We start from the raw sequence: 25,682 nt of genomic DNA, 5'->3' as shown, positions 1-25,682 counted from the left end.
AAAGTAAAGTATAATTAATGAAGTTAAGTGAAAAGGAATAAAAGGTAATAATCACACAAGGTGACGTGTCTTATTTAATGTATTTTGACCGTGTTGACGTATCCAAAAATTACACGAACTGTGGGCTGGAATGTAACAAGAAATTAAACGTTACATTTTAGATGGTGTTTCCGCCCGGGACTTACATTTTAAATGGTGGTTTACCGACCAGGACCTTGAGATTAGTTTGAAGATAAATAAAACAGTCTCATCATAGCTTCCAACACGGAGTATACTTTACTAAGAAATGGGAAAAGAATTTATCGAAACATCAAAATGAATGTTTCTGGAAGTGAGAGCGTAAATGAAGAAAGTGGTGATGTTGAGCTACCAGGTACGAACTCATCAACAAACGTGGCTGATCTTATAAGACAGCTTAGTCAGCAAATATCCCAGCAACAACAAAAAATGGATACCAAGCTGGAGCAAATGTCACATCAAACACAACTAGCACAGCAGATGGATGCCAAGTTTGAGCAAATAACTAATCAAATGGACACTAAAATAGATAGTAAAATTGGAACAAATAAACCAAAAAATACATTCCAAATTACAACAAACAGATTATAAGATGGAACAAATTTTACATCGATTCACTGGAGTGCAAAATTCGGTAGCAACGGTGGAAACTGTAGTGAATGAACATACTAATCAGATACGGGAATTACAAGAAGAAGTATATGCTATTAAAGAGAAATTTAGTACGGCAAATGGTTATCGAGTTCCGGATGTCAACGTCGAACCTATACCATGTGTATCCAGATTACTGGTGGAAGATAGTAATTCATCCGAAGGGTATTCCGAAAAGGACGATAGTGAAGCAATTCTAGAGAGAGACGGTAGAAGAAATCACTCATCTCACCGCCAGAAAACATCTACGTAAATTCCAAACATCGTAAGCATACTGGTAAATATAATCATTTTCGATTTAGTGAAATCAAATCCCTAACAAAATTTAGTGAAAGATCAGATGACATCCCGGCCAGCACATTCCTAGATAAGTTCGGGGAAGAATGTGATTTGATTGGAGTAGACAAAACTAAATTTTTGAAAAGTTTGCCTCATATTTTATTACCACCGTGTTCCATATGGTTCAAAGCAATCCGAAGTAATTTACGTAATTATTTAGATTTTAAAAATGCCTTACTTTCCAACTTTGAAAATGATTTCATGTTGGTCAATAGAGACGCCTTGGTTCGAAATAGACATTATAACCCAAAATTAGACAAGAGTCTCACTGATTTTGTAATATTTGTATATAATGAATTGAAGTTAATTAATCCATACCAACAGGAATCAAGAGTAATAGTATCAATCCGAATCTTGTTACCTTTTAAGTTGCAACAAATGTTGATTTCTGCATAATGTGTTAATTTCAATCACCTTATTGTGATAGTGCAAAATTTTGAAAGTCAATCTATGTTACAGAAATTATGCACTATACTATACTACTACTACTAAAGGCTAATAGTAGTAGTAATCAAGTCAATACTAATCGTAATCAAGTTAGTTATGTACCTGTTCGCAACATCAATGTCAGAGAAGAAGGTGTTCTTAATGCGAGAAATAATAATAGATTCTATTGTAACGAGAATAGAACTGAACCCAATTTTACCGGTAATAGAGCTGAACCTAATTACAGAAGAAATAGGAATAGTAACTATACAGCATTTGGAAATCAGGCAAACAGTACATCTAATTTTCCTCGAAATAGGTTTCGTAACCATTTCACAGGTGGCAGAGGGTATCAAAATAGAAATCAAAGATCTGAAGGAATACCTAATATACAGAACGGTACTCAAGATTGTAGTGTACAATGTAACTTAACCGAACTCTTTGGCAATGTAACTTAAACTAATGTTGTGGCGTCCGAGAAAACATATTCAATTGATTTTTGTTTTATTTTCACTTTAAATACCGTAATGATCTCATTTGTAATTCGTACTTTGTTTGGATTCTATACAGATAATAAAAATAATGGATACTAAGTTGCAGCAAATTGTGATATGAACACGAATATTACTTGCTAAAAATTATGATAAATATGCTTGAATAAATAAAACATGTTATATTATATTTTAACCCACATAAACTTAGCTAATTCTTGATATAATAATTTCTTTATTTGCATTTTTTCATTATATTAATCAAGTCTTATTTTGTTTCACTTTGAATATTGTTATAATTTCTTTGCATTCTGAAAGCTATGCTATTTACATCTATGCATCGATACAAATATTGTTTATCAAAGCTATGTTAATTATGTCCAAATGGAAGAAATAAGTTATATAGCATGTCAGCATACACTGAGTTGATTCGTCAATGAGCTCCCATAATATTGATTTGAAGAATCTATCTTAGGACCTAAATAATTAATAATTTGATCATATTTTTGGAATTAGTCCTCTTTGTCGATAATTTTATACAATTAAAATGGAATTAATTGTTAAATGAATATAAGAATGAGAGAAAATGAAATTAATATATATATATATATATATATACGAGGGCTATTCGGAAAGTAATGTAACCATATATGTAAAAATAGGTAACAGTCTAGGATTCTTTCTTAAATTGTAATCAATTCAAGAAGTCATCGTTCGGGAGCCATATATACAACGATATTGTACATCTATTTTATAATTTCTTCTATTTTTATATCTTGGTTTTGAGCAACGGTGCTTATAAGTACACAATCTGTTGTGTAGAAGAAGAAGAAGAAGAGTTGAATTGAGTTGATTTTAGTATAACGTCCCGTTCAGTAGCGAGGCTATATGAGACGTGGACCTACTGATTAACGTGGAACCCGAACCACATGAGCTCCCGCCGGGAATCGAACCCGGGTCTCCCACGCCAAAGGCGCGTACGCTAACCGCTTAGCCACGAGGGAGCTCAGAAGAAGAAAATAATTTATATGTTGTTGATTCTAAAAATGAAGAAATGAGATTTAATCTTAGTAGCTGGAAATATATGTTGATTTTATATGTATCATTGGTACTCATAGTTACCATAACAGCAAATAGTTGTTTATTAAAACGTTGCTATGACAACCAAAAAAGAAAAAAAATATGTAACTAATGGAATTTGGAGAATAAAGGTAATAGTGATAAGTTGTCGTGACTGATTTAATGTAATTTGATCGTGGTGATCTATTTTAAAATTTTACACGAACTGTGGGCTGGAATGTAACAAGAAATTAAACGTTACAGATAACTGTGATTGTTCTTACATGTAAAGGTAAATCGTTTTATCAGCACTTTTTCTGTCTCGCAAAAATTCGCTAAATATAATATCCCTATGACTTACAGTTCTCGAGATATGGCTGCTTAAATATATATCTAGAAATTCGAAATTTTTTGCCCAATATCTGGGGAACGGTGGCCAGTTGGCCAGTAGACAATCGGTGGCCACCGGTTACTATTTGGTACCAAAATGCTCATCGTCCTCTTCGATATTGATCAACATCAATATCATCTCTGTGTGACTTACAATTCAAGAGATTTGGCTCCTTAAATCCCTCGAAATCGGAACTATCTCTTGGCCAATATCACGAGAACGGTAAGTCATAGAGAGATGATATTGGTGTTAATCAATCCCTAAGAGAATGATCGGTATTTTCGTACCGATATTAATTGGTGGCCACTGCCAACTAGCCATTGGCCAAACCAGTGGCCAGTTGAACAACGGTCACCGGTTACTATTTGGTACCAAAATATTTACCATCCTTTTAGATATTGACCAACACCAATATCATCTCTCTACAATTTACGGTTCCCGAGCTATGGCTGGTTAAATATCTAGAAATTGGCCATTTTTGGCCAATATCACGGGAACGGTAAGTCATAGAGAGATGATATTGGTGTTAATCAATCCCTAATAGAATGTTAAACATTTTTATACCGGTATTAATTGATGGCTACTGGCCACCAGTTACTATTTGGTACCAAACTATCTACCATCCTCTTAGGTACTGATCAACATCAATATCATCACTACAACTTTTGGTTCCCGAGCTATGGCTGGTTAAATATCTAGAAATTGTCCATTTTTGGCCAATATCACGGGAACGGTAAGTCATAGAGAGATGATATTGGTGTTAATCAATCCCTAATAGAATGTTAAACATTTTCATACCGGTATTAATTGATGGCTACTGGCCACCAGTTACTATTTGGTACCAAACTATCTACCATCCTCTTAGGTACTGATCAACATCAATATCATCACTACAACTTTTGGTTCCCGAGCTATGGCTGGTTAAATATCTAGAAATTGGCCATTTTTGGCCAATATCACGGGAACGGTAAGTCATAGAGAGATGATATTGGTGTTAATCAATCCCTAATAGAATGTTAAACATTTTCATACCGATATTAATTGATGGCCACTGGCCACCAGTTACTATTTGGTACCAAACTATTTACCATCCTTTTAGGTATTGATCAACATCAATATCATCTCTCTACAATTTATGGTTCCCGAGCTATGGTTGGTTAAACATCTGGAAATTGGCCATTTTTTGGTCAATATCACGGGAACGATAAGTCATAGAGATGATATTGGTGTTCATCAATCCCTAATAGAATGTTAAACATTTTCGCACCGATATTAATTTGTGGCCACTGCCAACTAGCCATTGGCCAAACCAGTGGCCAGTTGGACAGTGGCCACCGGTTACTATTTGGTATCAAAATATTTACCATCTTCTTAGGTATTAATCAACACCAATATGATCTCTATATGACTTACGGTTCCCAAGGTATGGCTCCTAAAGCCTCTGGAAGTCGGTCATTTTTGGCCAATATCTCAGGAACGGTAAAAGTGATGCGAAAAATTTAATCATTTTCTCTGATAGTTTTAGATGCTCTATCAAATGCAGGGTTCAAAATTGAAAAAAAAAAGCAAATAACAGACAGACAGGCAGACATACAGACACAGAGAGTTCAGTAACGAAGTTTTTAAGTTCATTGAAAATCAGTCACTCAACAGTACTCCAATCTCACAGTCCTGTATATACTAATTATAAGAACTTTGAAAATCCTGTGTTGTGTAATTGTAGACATGTGATACTTAAAATGGTGGGTAAATAATATATTAGTGTATGCTACAAATTTATAGCAGAAATAGTAGGAAAAGAAATCTTTATGTGCAACTTGGTGTTAAGATGTCAATTCTACCAAATCACATTCGGTAAATGTGTTCAGAAGATACACCAAGGATTCACTAGTCAACAATAGTTCAATGCCACGGTCCTATATACTGTAATTATTAATGTTTTGAAAACATGTGAGGTGAATTTTTGGGCATGTGACAAAGAAAATGCTGGGTAGGTAATATATTTGTGTAGGCTACATATTAAGAGCTGTAACATTTAAAAAAATCTTTCTCTGTAAACATTTTGATGTTACGGTGACAACCTTACCAAATCTCAGTCGGCAAGTGTGTTGAAGATACACCAAGGAGTCAGTCAACAGTACTTCTGTATCATATTCCTATATATATTAAATGTATAATTATATAAGCTTTGGATATCCTGGGTTCTGGATTTTAATACTGAAGACGCTGCGTAGATAATATATTACTGTAGGCTACAAAGTACTAGCAGAAACATTAAAATGGCTTTCTCTGTAAGCGCTTTTGTATTAACGTGACAACCCTAACAAATCTCAGCCGATGAATGGGTTCAGAAGATACACTAAGGAATAAGTCAGTCAATATGCTAAAATACCACGGTTCTATGCACTGTAATTATTGAAGTTTCGCAAAACCTGTGATGTGGATCAATGGGTATGTGACTGAAAATGATAAGATAGATAATATATTAGTGCAGGCTACTAATTAATAGCAGAAATATTAAAAAAATAAAAAAAATTAAAATAAAACAAAAGAAAAACTTTGTGAGTACCTTGGTGTTAAGATGAAAAACCTCTTAAATCTCAGTCGCTGGACGGATTCAGAAGATACACTAAAACTCACAGAGTCAACAGTACTTCAATGTTAGATTCCTATATATACTAATTACATATGCTTTGAAAATCCTGGGTGAATTAGTGTCCATGTGATAGACAAAATGCTAGGTAGATAACATATTAGTGCAGGCTACAAATTAATAGCAGAAACATTAATTAATGAAAAGACAACAGAAACTTTATAAGCACCTTCGTGTTAAGGTAGGCAACCCTACCTAATTTTGGTCAGTAAATGGGTTCAGAAGATATACTGAAGAGTAAATCAGTCCAAAGTACTTCAGTATCTACAATTATATACAGGGTGTTTCAAAAATCCCATGACACAAGGTAAATCTGTTATTATCAGAGTTATAACAAAACATAAGAAAGGAAACCGTCTTCAAGTATGATATTTTCAATGTAAAGTGATTTTTTTTTAAAATCGGACGAGTCGTTGGGCTGTACACTCTTTATGCGCCCAATGGTAAATGAAAATGCAACGTTGCCATTTACATGGACCCACAACATAAGTGAATGAAGTTACTGTTTGAAACGGGGGCTGGCCATCGACACGTTACCGTAAAAGACAGAACTTCATTCACTTATGTTGTGGGTCCAGGTAAATGGCAACGTTGCATTTTCATTTAACATTGGGCGTATAAAGAGTTTGCCCAAACGGCTCGTCCAATTTAAAAGATTCCTTTACTTTAGATTGAAAATATCATATTTCGAGACGGTTTAACCTCTTACGTTTTGTTATAACTCTGATAATAACAGAGTTACCCTCTGTCAGGGGACTTTTGAGACACCCTATATATACCAATCATATAAGCTTTAGAGATCCTGGGTTTTCGATTTGTACACATGTGATACTGAACATGCTTTGTTGATAATATGTTAATCCAGGTTACAAATTAATAGGAGGAAGATTAAAAAATAAAAAGAAGGAAAAGAAAAATTCTCTATGTGAGCCTTGGTGTTAAGATAACAATCCTATCAAATGTGACTTGGCGGAAAGGTTTAGGCGATACGCCAAGGAATCAGTCCACAGTATTTCAATGCCACAGTTCTATATACATACTAATTATATGAACTCTGGAAATTTCGAGTTGTGGATTATTGAGAATGTGATACAGAAAATGCTGGGCAGACAATATATTAGTCCAGTCTACAAATTAATAAAAGATACAAGAAAAACTTTCTCAAAAAACCCCTTTGTGTTGTTCGTCTGAGAACTTTCTCTCGGGTTATGTTTCTGATTGTGGTATGGAATAACGTGCAAGTTACCCCATTGTAAAAAAAAAAAAAAAAAAAAAAAAAAAAAAAATTATCGTTCTTCAATGATTTTTATTACAAGCACACACTGCATTAACAAGACAACTCACCAACAGTCTCTTCCTTTACTTTCTTATGCATGAAATCAACGTTAGTAGCCTTTGTGTCCCATATCTTCTGTTTTATACAGTATTTTATTTATTTATTTATTTTTAATTTAATTAAGTTCCAACCACAATTTTGATCATCCATAACTCGCCAACCAACAACAATATTTCATTTACACACTAGGCTCTTTGAGGTCTAACAAAATACCAAGTTTTCTCAAGATCTGATGGGTTTCATTGTTAGCATGCAAAATTTATTATGTTTTCACTAGATTCAAACCGATCTCGATTGGCAGTAACTCGGGAATTAAATGTCGACTAGCAGCAGGGAATTCGTGTTATTATTCAGTTCAAAATCTCTTGTTGTCGCGAATTCTGTCGAGGAATTTGAAGCTTAAAATATATAAAACGATAATCATGCCTGTTGTTCTGTATGGTTGCGAAACATGGTCGCTTACTCTGAGGGAAGAACGTAGGCTGGAAGTATTTGAGAACAAGATTCTGAGACGAATATTCGGACCCAAGAGGAACGGGAATGGGGAATGGCGGAAATTTCATAACGAGGAACTACATAATATATACAGTTTACCAAACATTGTTAGGGTCATCAAGTCTAGGAGGCTTAGGTGGGCAGGTCATATAGCTAGAATGGAAGAAAGTAGAAACGCTTTCAGTCTTGACTAGGAGACCAATCGGAAAACGACCTTTAGGAAGACCTAGGCGCAGATGGGGGGACAATATTAAGATGGATCTCGCAGAGATAGGAATACAAAGCAGAAGGTGGATCCAGTTGGCTAAGGATAGAAGTCAGTGGAGAGCTTTCGTGAACGCGGCATTGAACCTCCGGGTTCCATAGGCCATAGAGTCAGTTGTTATTTAGTAACTCAGGAACCATGTGGTCAAGATCGAATGGATTTCATCGATCGCGTAGGAGACTTATCTATAATTTCTTAGAAAATTTGACTGTCCAGATCCAAATGTTATGGTCCATATCTCGGGAACAAAACGTCTGGACATCATAATCCTTCGCAGGTGCTTTACGCTTTCCAAAACCTAACAAAATGCTAAGTTTTGTCAAAATAGGATTGTCGAGATAGCATGCCCAAATGCAAGTTAACATTTCAACTATAATATGTGCTAATTTAGTGACGATAACGTTTTGTATTTCAATGATTGCAAGTTTTGCTCATTTGCTTGTAATACCGGCCTTACCAATGATATGAATGGTGCGTCTGTTCTGTACCTTTTCTGTCTTAAAACAACTTTCTCCCTTTTCTTTGTGTTCCCGATATAATTTAATGCGTTGTGTGAAAAAGGGGAGTAAAAAAAAAAAGCTAGGACCAGTAGAGAAAGTTTCAGCTGAAAACACTCCATGCTGGCAACAGTAGTTATTGCTTCTTACGTGAGTCGTTCAAAATATAAGTTTCCCTAAGCTGTAAAATATTTATTTTGTAAGATACATTTGTAACATGTATAGGTGGTTCTTCCCTACCTCTCCACATAATCTCCATTGAGATTCAGGTATTTATCTCACTGTTGCATCAATTTGTCCAAACATTTGAAAAAAAAAAAAAAAAAAAAAAAACAGGGCTCTGGCTATTTAGCACTTTCCTCATATTCCGCTTCACTTCTTCATCTGTCTCGAAATGTCTGAGTTCTGGCCATTTAGCATTCTCCTCAAATTCCGCTTCACTTCTTCATCTATTTCGAAACGTTCACCTTGCAATGCAAAATTCTAACACCGTAAAAAGATGGAAGTAACACTAACCTGAGGTTGTATGGAGAGTGGAGCAGACATTCCTAACCTAAGTCTTCAATTTTATGTCTTGTTTGCGTGCTGAGTGGGGGTGGGCGTTATCGTCAAAAAGAAGAGACCAGGTCTCTTATGTCGAATTGTGTTTCCCTGAAGAAGAGTTCAGATTGGACATAAGCGACTTGGTCTCCTGTCAACTGGTGATGAACAAGTAAAACAGAATGTGAGGAGGGTACTAAATAGCCAGAGCACTGATTTTCTTGCAAAGAGTTTGGACAAATTGGTGCAACGGTGAGACAAATGCCTGTATCCCAATGGGGATTATGTGGAGAGGCAAAGAAGGACCCATCTACACATGTATGTATAGTTTAAAAGTGTATCTTAAAAGATAAGATTTTTTACAGCTTAGGGAAACATATATTGAACGATCCACGTAGTAGCTGTGTTTAAAAGCTATGAAATTTTCTAAATTCCGTCAGTGTACACTCAAATTCTGAGGTTTCGTTTGATATGTCTATTATTATTATTTAGAGATGAAATAAGGAACCTAACTTAAGTGAGGACGACAGACGGCGATATATGGTACGCGTGCAAAGATGATGCAAAATGGAAGGTAGAATCTATGAGACGATGGACACTAAAACATTTGCTATTTCACGCTCCAACGTTCTTGCAAGATCAGAAAGACCGTCAACCTCGAGAACAGACTAAAATGTTGCCATTGTTAATGAGATGTTCACACGGACTCCACAGGAATAACTGCGTCAAGGGCCTCAGGAAAATGGCCTTACATACGTGTTATGCGACTGGGACAATTCTGGATACCCATCTTTTAGACCAGCGTTTCCCAACCGGTGTGCCGCGGCACACTGGTGTGCCGCGAGGAATCGAAACAAAATTATTAATTTTATATAATCAAAATGCAAAACGTAGGGAAAAATGTATATTTGTATTTCACATTACTATGAACCTCTACTATGAATCTACACTTTTAAATTTCATACCAGGTTACTGTTCTGTATATTTCTAATGTTGAAAAAATGACCATTATTGCTTCTTCATTATTGCAGACTATTTCGTAACTTGAAAATTTAAAATATCATTCAATCCTTTCGACAAATTACCTACATTTGTGTTTTAAAAGTAAAAGAGATTTGTTTGTTCGTTCGTTATTTAGTGATCTTTCTTCTTAGTAGAAGGTTGGATACAGTTTTTAAAAAGAAAGCGTATTTTGAAAAACCTGAGTCCAATATTTCATTGCAATTGTTTTCTATTTTTAAATTAGAATGAAAAATAAGCATAATGTTTTACCACGGGAAAAAACCAGTGATAGAGCTTTCTTCTCTGTAAGAAGGAGATCAATATTCACAGAAAAATACCACTGTGTTTTATATTTACAAATAATAATATCTATAAGTGTGCCGCGAGAATCCAAGTAACACCCGTAGTGTGCCGCAAGTTGAAAAAGGTTGGGAAACGCTGTTTTAGACCATGAAAAATACACCACGTCCAACAATTTACCCTGACGATTATAACATGTGGAGAGAATTTACTGAAATGCTCTGGTCATGACATTCTGACTAGCCGAATCTGTTTGACAATGTTTTTGACGGATAGAGCATTGTTTCACATGAAAAGATTGTAAACAAACGCAATTATCATGACTGGCATCCGTGTATCAACGTTAAAGAGACGTACGGACGTTCAAAAATAATAGTGTGGTGAGGTATGACGTCGCTCTCCGTTGTCTGTCCTTTCTTTTTCTGCATAAATGAATGGCAAAAGATATCTTGAAAGGTTGTAAGATAAAGTGCGGCACTATTTTCTCAGAAGAACTAGATTGCTCTTTTTTTTTTCTTTCACATACAGTATGGTGGAACCTACCTTTGCAAGTAATTGCGTGATTGTTCGGAATGAATGGCATATGCAACTCACACGAATGGCCTGCCTATTTGTAGTTCTGATCCATATGAGTTTTACCTCTAGAAATGGACGAAGAAGTACCCCTCAAAATCATAAAACGTGAACAAATTGAACGCAAAATATCCAATGTACTCAATAATGTTCCGCACAATATGTTGTAATCAACTGTGGCGAACATAAAAGTTCGTTTAAAATATCTCAGCAATCCTAGGGCTTACGTGGAAACCCAAATTAAGTCAACCAAAACCTCAATTAATAACAGTGTGTAATATCTTAGTTTCAAATAAATAAATAAATAAATAAATAAAATAACAAATTAAACTGTTATAATTATTCGAAATTACGGAGTGACTTCTCAAATACTGCGTAAATTAGTTCGAATATTCAAGTGAAAGTACGAGTCATGTTTTTATTATTATTATTAATTAATTAATTAATTAATTAATTAAGTACCGTTTTGAAATTCGGCCGCTGCAGCGTTGCAGTCGGCATCCCACGCATGTGTGCTGTGTACTTACATCTGCTGGCAAGCCACAGACAGCATTACGGTATCTTTCGACCGAGCTTACTTTTGTTTGTGAGTAGCTAAAATGCCTCCGGCGATTAAGAATCCTGCTAACTGAGAAATACGCGTTGTGACTCGTTTCCTTAGTGCTTAAGGTGTGAAAGGGACTGAAAATCATCGCCAGATTAGTGAAGTGTATGAGTGTTGGAATGGTACGGAAATGTGCTAGAGCTTCTAAAGATGATCGCACGAATGTTTATGATGAGGGACAAAGTGGGCGTTCTTCTGTCATCACTGCAGATTAGGTTCAGAAAGTTGACTAAAAAGTGAAAGAGAACAAACGTTTTACGCTTTTGTCGTTTTCAGTTATCGTTCATAATGTTTTCTCCACACACTTCACTAAACTGGTGATGAATTTTAGCCGCTTTCACGTCTTTAGCACTAAGAAAACGAATCGATGTGCGTATTTTACAGTCGACGGGATTCTCAATCGACGGAGACATTTTAACAACTTACAAATAAACATAAATACAGTCGCACATTTCCGTAATGGCATCTGTAGCTTGCCAACAAATGTAAGTACACAGCGCGCATGCGTGGGATGCCGACCGCAGCGCTGCAGCGGCCGAACTTCAAAACCCTGTACTTGCTTAAAAAACACACCTCGTATTTAAATTCAGAATAAATAGACAAAATGAACAGTGGACGATGGGATAAGCTCAAGCTTTGCGTGAATCACGCTGCAGAAGAGACCGTACGAGATCGAGATTAAAGTATTAGTAAGAAGCTACGCGTTGCTGAAGCAAGGTGGAAGAAATTGATAAGAAGACAGTATACGGAAGTAGGACAGTGTCGTAAAAGGACTGCTGAATAATGAGCACGAAGGGAAATCAACCGAGTCAGAAAAGCACATTATGTATTTCTCCTTATAAAATGTATAAAAACGCGAAGAGAAAGTGGAAACTGAAACAGAATGGAAATATGAACAAATTAAATCAATGGAAACATGTCATAAGAAAGTAAGGACAAATACTCGTACAACACAAATCTGGTGTTACTCGTAATACTTACTTGTATCGTATCTGGCATATCTGTAATGACGCCGTCTGTGAGTATTAATAAAATGAAATAATGTGAGCCCTCTTTATACGACGATGCAAACCGAGCCACGTGATTTATTACTGGAGCGAAGTTCGTAGGTCCATACAACTGGATTTGTCTAATACAATTCCTATAGGCTTCAAGAACACCTAGAGGAAAATAAAAATGAAAAGCAAGCATTAGTAAACAGAAAATCATTGATGTACTGCTTACATGTACTTCAGAAGTATCAATACAGAGACGAGAACTGCACGTAAAGCAATTATTAAAACAGAGGGTTTTTTTTTTTTCTTTCTTTAGTTTATGGTAATAAAATGCAGTTGCTGTAGCCATATAATATTAAACATGTTTATCATATGAGTCGTCGAGTTCCGAAATGGCTCTTGTCCATTTACAGAAAATCCTAGAAAACTTTTTAAAATGTAAGATCTGCATGTTTTGTAGAACTGGGAATACTTCAGTATGTTCATGTGGAAAACTTGAACATACTCAAAAATTTCCAGTTCTACAAAATGCAAAACGTTTTTCTCGGTTTCTGGGATTTTCTGTAAATGGACAAGAGCCATTTCGGAACTGGACGACTCATATAAAAATAGAAGCTGATTGTCATTATTTTCTCCAGGCTTCGGAAAATTAAATCTCTGAAAAAAATAACTTAAGAGTTTCCAAAATTTGAAGAAACCAATAACAATTAATAAACCTTCATCTTTAACCAACAGACATGTTTACTTTGAATGGCGCTAGTGGAACATTTTATAGAACTTTCTTTGTATACGTCTTTTGCACGAGAGATCCGGGTTCGAATCCCGGAGGGTGCTAATGAGCTTCGGATCCCACGTTAAGCTGTAAGTCCACATCTCATATAGCCACGACTAAAAAGATCTCTGCAATTTGCTGCATTTTTAAGTTGTTCCAGACGACATTTCCTTTCTGACGAAACTATTTAATTCAATGATTCCATCATGTAGAACTAGTCTTCAATATAACACATACTAAACATCTCACAAAAATATTTTGCAGTTACGGAGATACAAAGCTTTAAACAACGCAAAAATGCGTTGCTTATGTCACGGCAACAGAAAAAGTCTGTTTGGCGTAATGTCACTTAAGGCCAATCTACACCATAAAAGATCTTGTACAAGATCTTGTAGCTGTCATAAAAAAATCTTGAAACCCAATCTTTCTATTTACTGTCTACACATATCAACTTCTTGAAAGCAAGAAAGACATTTCCACCCATGCAGCACTGCGCTCTAGTGGACAAATAGTGAACCTTCTCATTACAGGGTTCTGCCTGGATGACAAATGGGTTTACCTGAATCACCTGAATGAAGTCTATCTATATATTGTATTTTTCTTCACATTTATGTGGCTTTCAGATATTCACTATTTTTACTTAAGAGTTCAAACACAGAATTACACACCTCCAATTTAAAAAAAATCCTTACATTTGACCTTTTTCTAAACAAAGAATCGCAAAATTTGAAATATTAAAGAAATTGGCCTTCATTCTCTCTTCAACATCGAAATTTTTGACAACGCTGCAGCATGTGTTCAGTTATTTATAACAAGGAGTTGATATGCCGAGTTTCACGTCCCTTACTTAAGGGATTTCTAAAATACTCTCGGTAAAACATTTGAACACCCAGTACCGCTTTCCCATTTGAGTTCGTATTTTAATTTAAAATCCTTTCTGATTCCTTGCTATCATATTAAAATGATTTTTCTTCCAAATATCACATTTTTTAGTATATTAGTATGACCTGGGCCAGTGGTGTAACTACAATGGAGCGAGTGGAACAGTTGCTCCAGGGCGCACAGTAAAAGGGTGCATGTGCGAACGGACTTTATGCAAAGAACGTTTGAAATCATTTCAAAAGGTACGCTATGACTATTAGCAATTAATTGGCAACAGCCGATACCGGAGGCGGATCCAGGAATTTTTGAGGGGGCGGGCAGGTTTGAAAAATAAACTTGAAACATTTTTCGATATTTGGTTCGCTAACTAAAAGTGTGGACTGCAGTGCTTCATAATTCGTATTTATCTCCACCCTTCTAGAGGCGGCACTGAGGAGTGGCGAACGCACCCAGAATCTTCCTTTTGAAAGAAGTTTTATATATATTTTTTTCCTACAGCCTTTAAACAAGCGCTCCGTTAGGGACTAATTTATATATTTTATTCCTCATGGAATATGGATTTCTCTCAGGATTAGAAACCTGCTTGTGTTTGATTATTTTTGAAAATATATTTTAACATCAAAAGATGATATTATATTACGAACGTTTCTATTCTATCCATTAATTAAATCATATCTAAAAGTGAGACAAGTGTAATATCAGAGAAGGGGGATGGGATAACGAGTCAGTTGTTACGCCATGCCAGCTCTGTTGGCCCGTGTTTCACGATGCGAGCAGGTGTTTTCACGATTCATCTTACAAATATCTCCCAAACCGTTACTCCCTGTTAAAAATCTTAGTGAACCTTCTTTGTAGAAGTAGACTTAGAAATAAAATGAAAAACGAACAAACAAGCCAGACTGTACGATAACGAAGATATGAGTGATACCGTAAACGCTTCCAGAGGGAGGGGGTCTCGATTTTTACAAATATCCCCTAACCAGTTACTTCCAGCTATAAATTGTACTGAATCGTATTTGTACTACGTAATCTTAGGGGGAAAAAAGAGTGAGCGCGCTAGGGTATATAGTAACGAAGATATGAGTGATGCCATAAACGCTTCACAGGGGGGTTTAGGGGAATAGCGGGATAAGCATCGGGGAGAATTTAGGAAAATTTTGAGAAATTATACCTTTACATGTGTGCTAACGATTGGTAGATAATTCATCTTGCTACAAATTTGTTCTGACATTTTTTCCTCATTGACCGGGCTAGTGGGCAATATATCTATATAACCGGGTCACGGATAATTCGCAACAGAATATGAAAAGGGGTCAATTCCCACCAGGAAAGCAAAAGGAGATAGGTTATTCGTTATACGTACAATATACCTAATAAGAAAAACACTTGTAGATGAAATATAAGCTTTAGAAATATGAACTACTACTACTACAACTATTATATTATTACTATTATTATTGACCACATAGGTTCGGAGGCCAATTCACCAAAATCTGTTGACTCCATTTTTAGAAGCCCATTATTATTATTATTATTATTATTATTATTATTATTATTATTATTATTATTATTATTATTATTATTATTATTATTATTATTATTATTAGTTTTAATATACTAACAGATGAACTTCCTATTTGCTACTTATTTCCTATTTTGATGAATGTTGAACAATGACTTATGAGAAATGATAACTTTGATTAAAATTTATTGTGATTACAGAATTTAGCTTGAAGTACCGTGATGAATTCAATATGCTATTTCGATGACAGCAGAAATTATATTCTTTTGACACACATATTCATATGGCCACGTCTCTCGCAAGAGGAAACCAAAAGTGTCATAAAATTCCTGACGTAAGTTGTTAATTTATCACATCATTAACTTCACGAGTGATCAAAATGATGTGTTTGTGCATATTTTGGAATATTGAATTTCCAGAGACCAATTAAATATTTTTTTTTCCTGCGACCAGTTTAACAGTACAATCGATCTCAGAATTTAAACCTCAAGTGTTGAATTAACATCGAACAGTTTTGGAATGATAATATAAACTTTCTCATTTATTTTCGGCGCTAGCCTGGGGTGATCCCCGAAAATGTGGTCATCCTGGTGCTAGGTCCGGTGTGTGTGAGTCGACATGTGGCTATCTCGACCATCGAATGCCAAATCATTACCGAACAATCATTGAAATCAATTTCAATTCGACAACTTTTCAACTCCTTTTACCATATCCCCTAAATTAACCAATAACAGATTTTCTCTTTCCTCCATCTTCTTACTCTCCCCCTTTTACCTTCTTCCATTTTCCTTTTATTCTTCTTCTTTTCCTTTCTCTCCTTCTTTCTCCTTTTAAAAATAAAAACTGAAAAAGGGGGTCGTGACTGGGAACTCAAGTTGAAATAAACACGGTCATACATTTATTACATTTTTATTTTCTCTTCGGAAGTCCGATAATAAGAATTCTTTTATTTTGATGAAATCTAGAATACTCTAAGTTAATAAGATAATGATATATCATCCCCACGAAGGATGAAAGGTTCCCACTCACGACTTGACTTGACTTGGGTTTACACTCTATTTCTAAATACACTATGCAGTACCAGTACCATACAAAGTTTTTTTTTCTTTTTCAACCAAACTATAAAAAAATCTCACTTTTATTCTGTGGGTTCGAGGAGCCTCCCTTGTTGGACCTACTTGAGACCAAAAAAAAAAAAAAAAAAAAGCTTGGACTTCCAGGGTTAATCAAACTTGGAAAACAATTCAGTTGGTATTCGACTCTGGAAAATCGAAGTCCCGGATACTCGACGCAAGAACAAACAGCAATGAAAACCATAATGTCAGGTTCAGCAAATGTTAAAAGCACAGGAAAAATGGGCCGCTAATGGATTTACATATCACTATTTACAAATAGTAGGTTTTGCCAATATCAAAAGTTCAGAACAGAAAATAGCAAACAAAATATAACTACTTATAATGCAATAAGTGTTTTACATGTCCACTTTCTATTATTCATATCATTATAAGAAACAACAAGCAAAAATTTTTCAAACATTTAGTTCCAGTGTTATACGTTATGCACAAAGACTGGAGTCGTTTCTGCAAAATCTGAAACACTCTTCCAATTTTCTCTTTTGGTGGTTGACCCACAGCATCTTGATGAAGCGCAGTTGAAACCGTTTCTTCAACTTGTTGAATTCCATGAATAAACTTCCAAATAGTTGGGTGGGACATTCCTACCAAATGATGAAACTTCTAGCTCCACGATTCACAAATATTATTTGTCCTAGTTGCTGTTCAGAGTGGCTTGGTGAACATTCCAAGTGTCTGGGGAATATAGAAGGGGCACATTACGTAAGCGAATATTCCCAGACCAAGCTTTAACACGGCAATACGCGCCGGACACGTAGTACTATCAAAATAGTCCAGAAGTTCCAGCTCTTCCTCTGAATTCTCTTGTATTAATTGATGCACATCTGCTATGAGAAGAAATGCCAATCCATTCGTTTTCTAGCAAAATAGACGAATATTTTCATTGCTCTTGTACCGTTCTGTGAGTCCAAGCTCTTGGACCTTCCTTCATGTTGACTGAGTAAGATGAAAAACCCAACGGTGTATACGACTTGAATTTCCAAAAGTTGCTTTTACAGCCGCATTTCCTCTATCTTGAAATCCATAACCACAGTTACAGGGTCTGGATATTCACCAAATTCATTGCACTGATGCACCACCACACGAAACAGTTCTTCATATGAATTTTGTGTGTTGCAGTGCATTAAGGCGTAGGCCTACACCTAGTAAAGGAAGACTTACCTCAAATAACATATACGTGATTTTTTTTTTAAGGAACCATTGAAAAAATGCCGTCCACCATCCATGTTTCACTTCTCAATAGCTCCATAAGGCTATATTTAAAGACGCTTATGCTTTGCCTCTATTTAGTTCAACAAAGGTGAAAAATAACCGTGACAAAATTTCCTATATGATAATATTTCTGTGAAAGAATTACTGGAAATTTAATCTCTTGTCTCAAATACGATATCTAAAATAGGGCTATGTAACTCATTATTTAATAATAGAGGAAGCAACTACAGTTTTAGAGGAAGCAACTACAGTTGCCCTGTACAAAAGCTCCAATTTAAGCAATACTTTACATGCAGTAACATAACTAGGTGGTTGCGTGTTAAAAGGACATTAGAAGAACTTAAAACACTAAAACGGCGTAATCGAATTTTCCGAAGAAATAAAATTAATTTCGATGATTTTTTCCAAACCAAACTTTGACTTTCCGCTGAATAAAGTCGAAGTCACTACTCCAAAAATGAAATGAAATGAAATCTCTAAGTTTTACATCCCACGGTTATGCTGGCTAGGCTAAAAGAGGCAGTGATGAAGAGAAATGAATGAAATGGTGAAATGAAGAAAGTGTGAGGAAACGAGAGAATCCCGAGAAAAAACATGCACACGATATTTGTCCTCCAGAAAGCTCACGTGGCGCGAGTTGGGATCGAACCAAGAACCCCATGCACCAGAGGTAAATGTTCTACCACTGAGCCATCGCGGCCTCTATTAATAAAATTGCAAACCTTTATTCATGTTATAAGTCTACAGCATACAGTACATATATACATTGTATTATTTATACCTTTTATAAACTACGAGATGTAAATAATGCCACGGACCTTCTAACGTCGTAAATATATTTCACGTGAATTACTTTTCTATATTGAAAGTTTTATGGCGAAAACCTATCAACACGATATTTTCAGATTTCGAACATCCAAAACTGGAACGTTACGCGCTTAAAAGTAGGTCAGATAAGCTAGTGAATCTGCATGCATAGTAAAACTAAGTGAAGTTGACTGATAGTAACTCCCCCTCCATCACATTTGGTGCCTCAACTCTCTGTGCTATTCGCCTATCTTCACAAAATTGATTCCCTCCCTTCACAGTGTTTCACGAAAAGCACTTGGACCCAATAGAGCGCTCAACTCTTACGCGTTTGGTCCATAGGTCAATTCCAGCCACTGTCAAGTGAGCTTTTGGTGGACAAACACTGTGTGCTTGGGATTCTCCTGTTGCATCCAACTTTATTCAACCATTATCACCTATCTCATCATCAACCATAAGTCACGTTAACATGTTACTAATATATTAAACTTAAAGCGAGTTATACTAAAGTAATCGGTAATTAAAGGAATATTTAATTGATGTTATAATAACTGTTGTACTTACTCAGGCTTTTGTTTCCTTCCTTTGTTCTTTTTAGTTGTAAACAAACCTCGTTCAGTAAATGACTCATCATCTTATTATTATTATTATTATTATTATTATTATTATTATTATTCACCAATTTAATGCCCGAAGCTACAAATATCGTTCGGTAGTTAGTAAATATATGAAGCTTATAATAAACTAATAAGAGCGTGTTGCGTAGTAAAGTATTAACAGCACGAAGTAGAAGATATAGAATGAGGGGTGTTACGACCTCCCATGCCATGATACGATATGCATAAACCGACTCGCAAGAAAACGACTGTTGTTCTTTGTTCAATGACGTCACTCATGATGAAAGAAACAACTGTCCATAGGCGGTCAGAATCTCACATACAGATGGATGTATGAAATATATAGCTGACGTATATAATATACGTATACATGTGTAGTATACGGAAGTTTGTTAGATGTCAGACACCCTGCAGCGACATGATATAATGTCTAAATGAAAAAAAGGCAGTAACTATGTAGTATATGGATAACGTATGATCCGTACAGATTTCCGTACTAATCGTAAGGATTCCATATATTTATATTTGTACAGCGGGGGACACTTCTAAATGGTACACCTTAGCCGTAAATCTCCATATGGCTGTACCATTTAGAAGTGTCCCCCGCTGTACAACATACCGCTGTCCGAATAACGGATTTTTCTCAGTGTACACATAATTCTATACTATATGCAATAGTATCATATATACTTTGATTTTCATATTTATATTGTCAATGTAAATAGCAGCAATACAAAATATCAATATCAATATCAAAATACTTGTATGTTTTTTTGTAGTTTCAATCAAATCATAGGGTCAGATAATGGGGGATCAGGGCCGTCTTACGCATCCTTTTGCATTGTTTGCTTAATATATGGCCAAACATGTCTTGAGGCTGTGAACTGTGGAACCTTTTACGTACTGCGAGCAGTGGCGGTTTTAGCGGGTAGACACGGGGCTACCCAAAAATATATAAAACTGAAAATATATAAACACTAAAAGATATAATAAAAAACAAATATATTTTCACTTTTTCTATTAATGGTAAATAATTATTTAATAAACAGCATCAACAACTACTGTAAAAGTAATTTCCTATTGTCATTAATCAATCGAATGTGCATATGTATTCATACGTGAGGAGCGGACCTACCCAAAATTAAAATCCTAAAGCCGCCCCTGACTGCGAGCTTTAGCATGTTGGAGGTGAACTACTGGAAAACAATACAATTGAAATGACTTGATACTAGACCGAGGTAAGTTTGTTTTATCTTTGTTTCAGCTATAATGTAAAACGGTTTACTTGCAACTGAGTGAGTCAATTTTCAATTTCTATGCAGTTAGCTTTCTTTCTTTTTTTTTCTTTCTTTGTCTTTAATCACATTCATTTTTACTGATATAGATGTGAATAACGCTGCTAATAACAGAATAGTATCTAGTTATTTTTCCAAGAAGAACAAGTAGAATAACATCTAAAATTTATGATAAAACTAAAAGAAAGAGTTATTCTTCTTACAGAATTATTGCGAAAAAATGAAATGAAATCTTTAAGTTTTACGTCCCACGGTTATGCCGGTTAGGCTAAAGGAGACGGTGATGAGATATGAATGAAATGGTGGAATGAAAAAAGTGGGAGGAAACGGGAGAACCCCGAGAAAACCCAGGAGCATGGTGTTTGTCCACCACAAAGTCCACACGGCGCGAGCTGGGATCGAACCAGATACCCCAAGCAACGGAGGTGAACGCTCTACCACTGAGCCACCGCAGCTTCTATCTACAATCAAAATATAGGCATAATTAGAATAATTGCAAAACTTAAGGATTTCTGCTCAAGTACAACCCTGAAAACTATGTACATCGGTTCAAATTTCCATTTAATCCATCATATATATATATATATATATATATATATATATATATATATATATATATATATATATATATATAAAATATTATTTGGTGACAATCAGTTTATCGGAAAAAACATTATTATTATTATTATTATTATTATTATTATTATGAAAATTAGTAATTGTGAAAGATAATAACTTCGATTAAAGCTGCTATGATTACAGAATTTAGCTTGCAGTACCATCCTGAATTCAGTATGCTATTTTCATATCTGTGAGGAAGCTAAATTATTTCGATGCCTACATTCATGGAACCGAGCTGTTAACAAAAGAAGAGACACTTGTTTTCCCTGGCAGTCGTAAAAATGTGTATTTTGGCTCTTCCCCCTCCAGCCCAAAAGAAACCGTTGTTTCGGAAGCGGCGCAACTGGATTTTCTTTTATGTCAGCGGGAGGGCGATAGCAGGTAGCAAGCAAGACGGCCCAAAAAGTTGGACACTGCTGAACTTCTTGCAAGATGGAAAAAATGTTTTATGACCCTATCAAGACTATGTGTACACGGGGAAATATGGTAGGGTTTCAAGATTTTTTTTATGACAGCTACAAGATCTTGTACAAGATCTTTTATGGTGTAGATTGGCCTATACTGGATATCGGATGCCGTCTTTGAGAAGCCACATTGAAAGCTTCAGAGAGTGCTCTTATATTGTAGTTTCTTACTGTAAACTACAAATAAATTTCTACAAATATTACAAACATTACTTCTTACTGTACTGTGTAAATTACAAATAAATTTAGTGGAATAGTAAAACGAAAGTGACAAAATAAATCAAACACTTCATGTATATAAAAATAACGCATTAATAAGGCCTATTCTCCTAGTACAAAATACACTAAAAGTTATCTATAAAATTCTATCATTACAAATATTTTAGATATAATTATATCAGCATGATTATTTATTATTGTATTAGACCAGAAATATTAGAAGTATAACTACCACATCAGTTAAAATTAAAACAAATCATGCCCAAATTGAGAATATTCAGGCCACAATATTATGGTTACAAATAGGCCTACAGCTTGTCTTTATTTTAAAAACTTGGCTAACAATGCTTTGAAAGTTTATGTTCTATTGGCCTATACGTTTCTCCCACTTTTAATTGTACACATTGAGGATGTGTAGGCATACATATTATAAATAGAATGAATTTCCATGCTATTATACTACGGCTAAATACAGCTCTATCTGCACTAAAAAGCTACTAATTTTTTTTTTTAATGTATCCTATTACATTTTTTACAGGGAGCCGCGGTGGCTCACTGGTAGAGCGTTTACTCATGGTGCATAAGGTGCCTGGTTCAATCCCAGCTCGCGCCAAGCGAACTTTGTGGTGGACAAACACCGTGTGCGTGAGTTTGCTCGGGGTTCTCCCGTTTCCTCCCACTTTCTTCGTTCCACCATTTCATTCATTTCTCATCATCACCGTCTCCTTTAGCCTAGCAAGCATAACCGTATTAGCAAATGATCACCACACACCACTGTTACAGCTGATCTTACCTTAATGATATAATAACGTATTACATAGCATCTTTACGGTTTTATTATATTTGTACAGAGAAAACGCATTCGTGGACACCGCGGTGGTTTGGAGCAGAAGAAGAATATATCAAACAGAGGCAGGCTAGCAGCACAGGTGGTTAGGATGGTTAAAGAGCATCATGAACAAGAACAGTGCTCGAAAATTTTTCTTCTGACCTAGCCGCCGACAAATACTCGGCACCATAATAATATAAATGCAATTTGATACACGGGCCTACATATTTTGGATTTAAATTACGTAAGCGATAGACTCGTATTTCCAGTCACCATTGCTACCTGGCGCTCGGGATTTTTCGACGCTAAACGGGAGGAATATTAGCAGAAATTCATTATGTACTGCATATGTTATTAGTTTGAAACTTCAACTTTTCTCTTCAACAATCTCATATGAACATATTTGTAATTGTTTTTCTCATCAGCTCTGATTGTGAGTAATGTTTGGAATATGGTGGTATGCTTGCAAAGACTTGATTGTAACACGTTTTGTACGTTTTCTAAGGTCTACAAAACAGAAAAACAAAAAACAAACAAAAAAGCTTGAAAAGTTAAAACCCTTTGTTTACGTTCCGCTGATGTGGATTGGTTTCCCTTATATTTCTTTACTCACTTTGTTTTATTAGCAACATGGTACACACTTGTATGTACACGTATCGTATCTTTCTCAAAGCCGTTTCCCTACTGAGCGGCGCAGATAGATTTCCATGAACCGACAGATGACATACAAACATGGCGGTCACTGTTTTAAGCGCACGAGTAACAGGCCGAAATTCAATCGCAAATTTCGACTAATTACAATCAATCCATGAGCGAAAGGAAGTGTTTCCCGTAATAAGCTAACTGGGAAGTAGCGTAATGAAACAAATTCAGTGGAAATGTCTATTATACACAAAGATTCAAAAGAAAAAGAGAAGTAAAAAAAAGTATATAAAAATAAAATTTAACTTCAGTATCCCATACTTACGCCCTTTATGTTCAGGAGATAAATAATAAGTGAGAATAGAGGGGCAAGGTGGCTCAGTGGTACAGTGCTAATCTTTGGTGTTAGGAGGTCCCTGGTTCGATCCCAAGCCAGGTGAGTTTGTGATGGACAACAAAGCTCCCTTAGTATGAGATAGGATCGAACCAGGAACTTCTAGCAACAAAAGTGAGCACTCTACCCACTGAGCCACCGCGTCCCTGTCAAGGAGATGGGTATGACTCGAGTGTCATTCTCTTTACGCTAAGACAAAAGGCAAACGTGTTGGAGAGCGCTAAAAAATGAAACAACATGAACGACCACCTCTATAATGTAACTGATGACGAGTCCTGGTATTGACACTTTAACTTAACTGAAGGATCAATACTACCCTGTAGGCAGCAACAAACTACGGCACCTCTATGCTAGCATTGCTCATTTGTAAATACGGGAACAACAAACTAACATCTTTTATAACACATACAGCACACGGCAAATTGCAAATAAACTACAATTGTTACAATTTTAGGTCCATATTTAACCTGAAAGGAAAGGTCTCGTTTCTTTTCAACCATTCTCATATAAAATCTATATATATAAAAGAGAACGTACAAATCCTTTGTCCGCTCATCACGCTAATACGGCTGAACCAATTTCTTTTATTTTTGGGGGGTTATTAGGATTTGGACCCTAGATGGTTTTTATCATATCACTTTAATTTTCAATTACCAGTGTCTTGAGATAATTGACCATTCAGGTGTCCATTACGTACAAATCCTTTGTTAGTTCATCATAGGTATAAAAATAAACGTATTTATATGCAACCCGCATGACCGTGTCACTCGGCGGGTTAACATAAATGACAGGCGTTATAATGGTTTTTATCATATCACTTGAAAGCGAAAAAGTAAAAATTATCTAAGTAACAAAGTTTATTGCGTTCGGGGGTGACCGCAGCGAAGCGGGGCGGGTTAACATAAATGACAGGCGATATAATGTTAACATTTACTGCAATCTTCTATGGTTTTTATCATATCACTTGAAAGCGAAAAAGTAAAAATTATCTAAGTAACAAAGTTTATTGCGTTCCGGGGTGACCGCAGCGAAGCGGGGTGAACGCTGCTAGTCTCAAATATATTCCTAGCTATATTCCTTGTAATGCATTTTCATCGTAATAAGGACTACCATCCTTACAAGAAAATAGTTATTCAAATACGAACATTTAGGATATCTTTCATTTGTTAGAATTATGCAGCTTGATTGAATATACGTAATATATTTAGCTACGAAACATAAGTAACACAAATGGACGTAACTTATATCCAATAAAATGTCGAATGGAAATTTTTACAAATACTACAGATTTAAAGATGTGAGATTACTTGACTTATTTTGAAATTGTGACAATTGAAATGAGATTTTAATCTGTCAAAAGTCACTAAGAAATTATGGTAATCCATGACTGATATGACTACGCTTACTAGTTCACAATTTATTCTTTCTTATAAACCATTCTTCTTCACAACTTATATAACAACTGACAACAACAGTTCACAAGTTATCCTTTTCTGCTCTGCACTCGGTACCATTAGTACTAGTAAACTTTGCCCACTTCTACTCTACGTGACACTATTAGTGTTAGTAGGTTTTGTTCGTTTCTACTCTGCACGGCACCGTTAGTACTAGAGACGTTCAATTTACACCCAGATGTTT

The 25,682-nt window shown here is 35.6% G+C and overlaps 1 protein-coding gene across 1 annotated transcript in view; it reads right to left on the bottom strand.

Moving 5' to 3' along the window:
- Nucleotides 1-25,682, bottom strand: part of LOC145674370 (copine-8-like) — an 87,880-nt gene that overhangs the window by 37,291 nt on the left and 24,907 nt on the right. The window contains exon 5 of the mRNA XM_081744337.1: nucleotides 12,622-12,800. Coding sequence (XP_081600463.1) covers nucleotides 12,622-12,800 — 179 coding nt within the window. The remainder of the gene's footprint in view (nucleotides 1-12,621; nucleotides 12,801-25,682) is intronic.

This window comes from Thermobia domestica, chromosome 17 (assembly GCF_964235325.1).
Source record: "Thermobia domestica chromosome 17, izTheDome1.hap1.1, whole genome shotgun sequence".
Taxonomy (NCBI): Eukaryota; Metazoa; Arthropoda; class Insecta; order Zygentoma; family Lepismatidae; genus Thermobia; species Thermobia domestica.
Note: the sequence above shows the minus strand (reverse complement) of the source record. Positions and strands in the feature narration are given on the sequence as shown.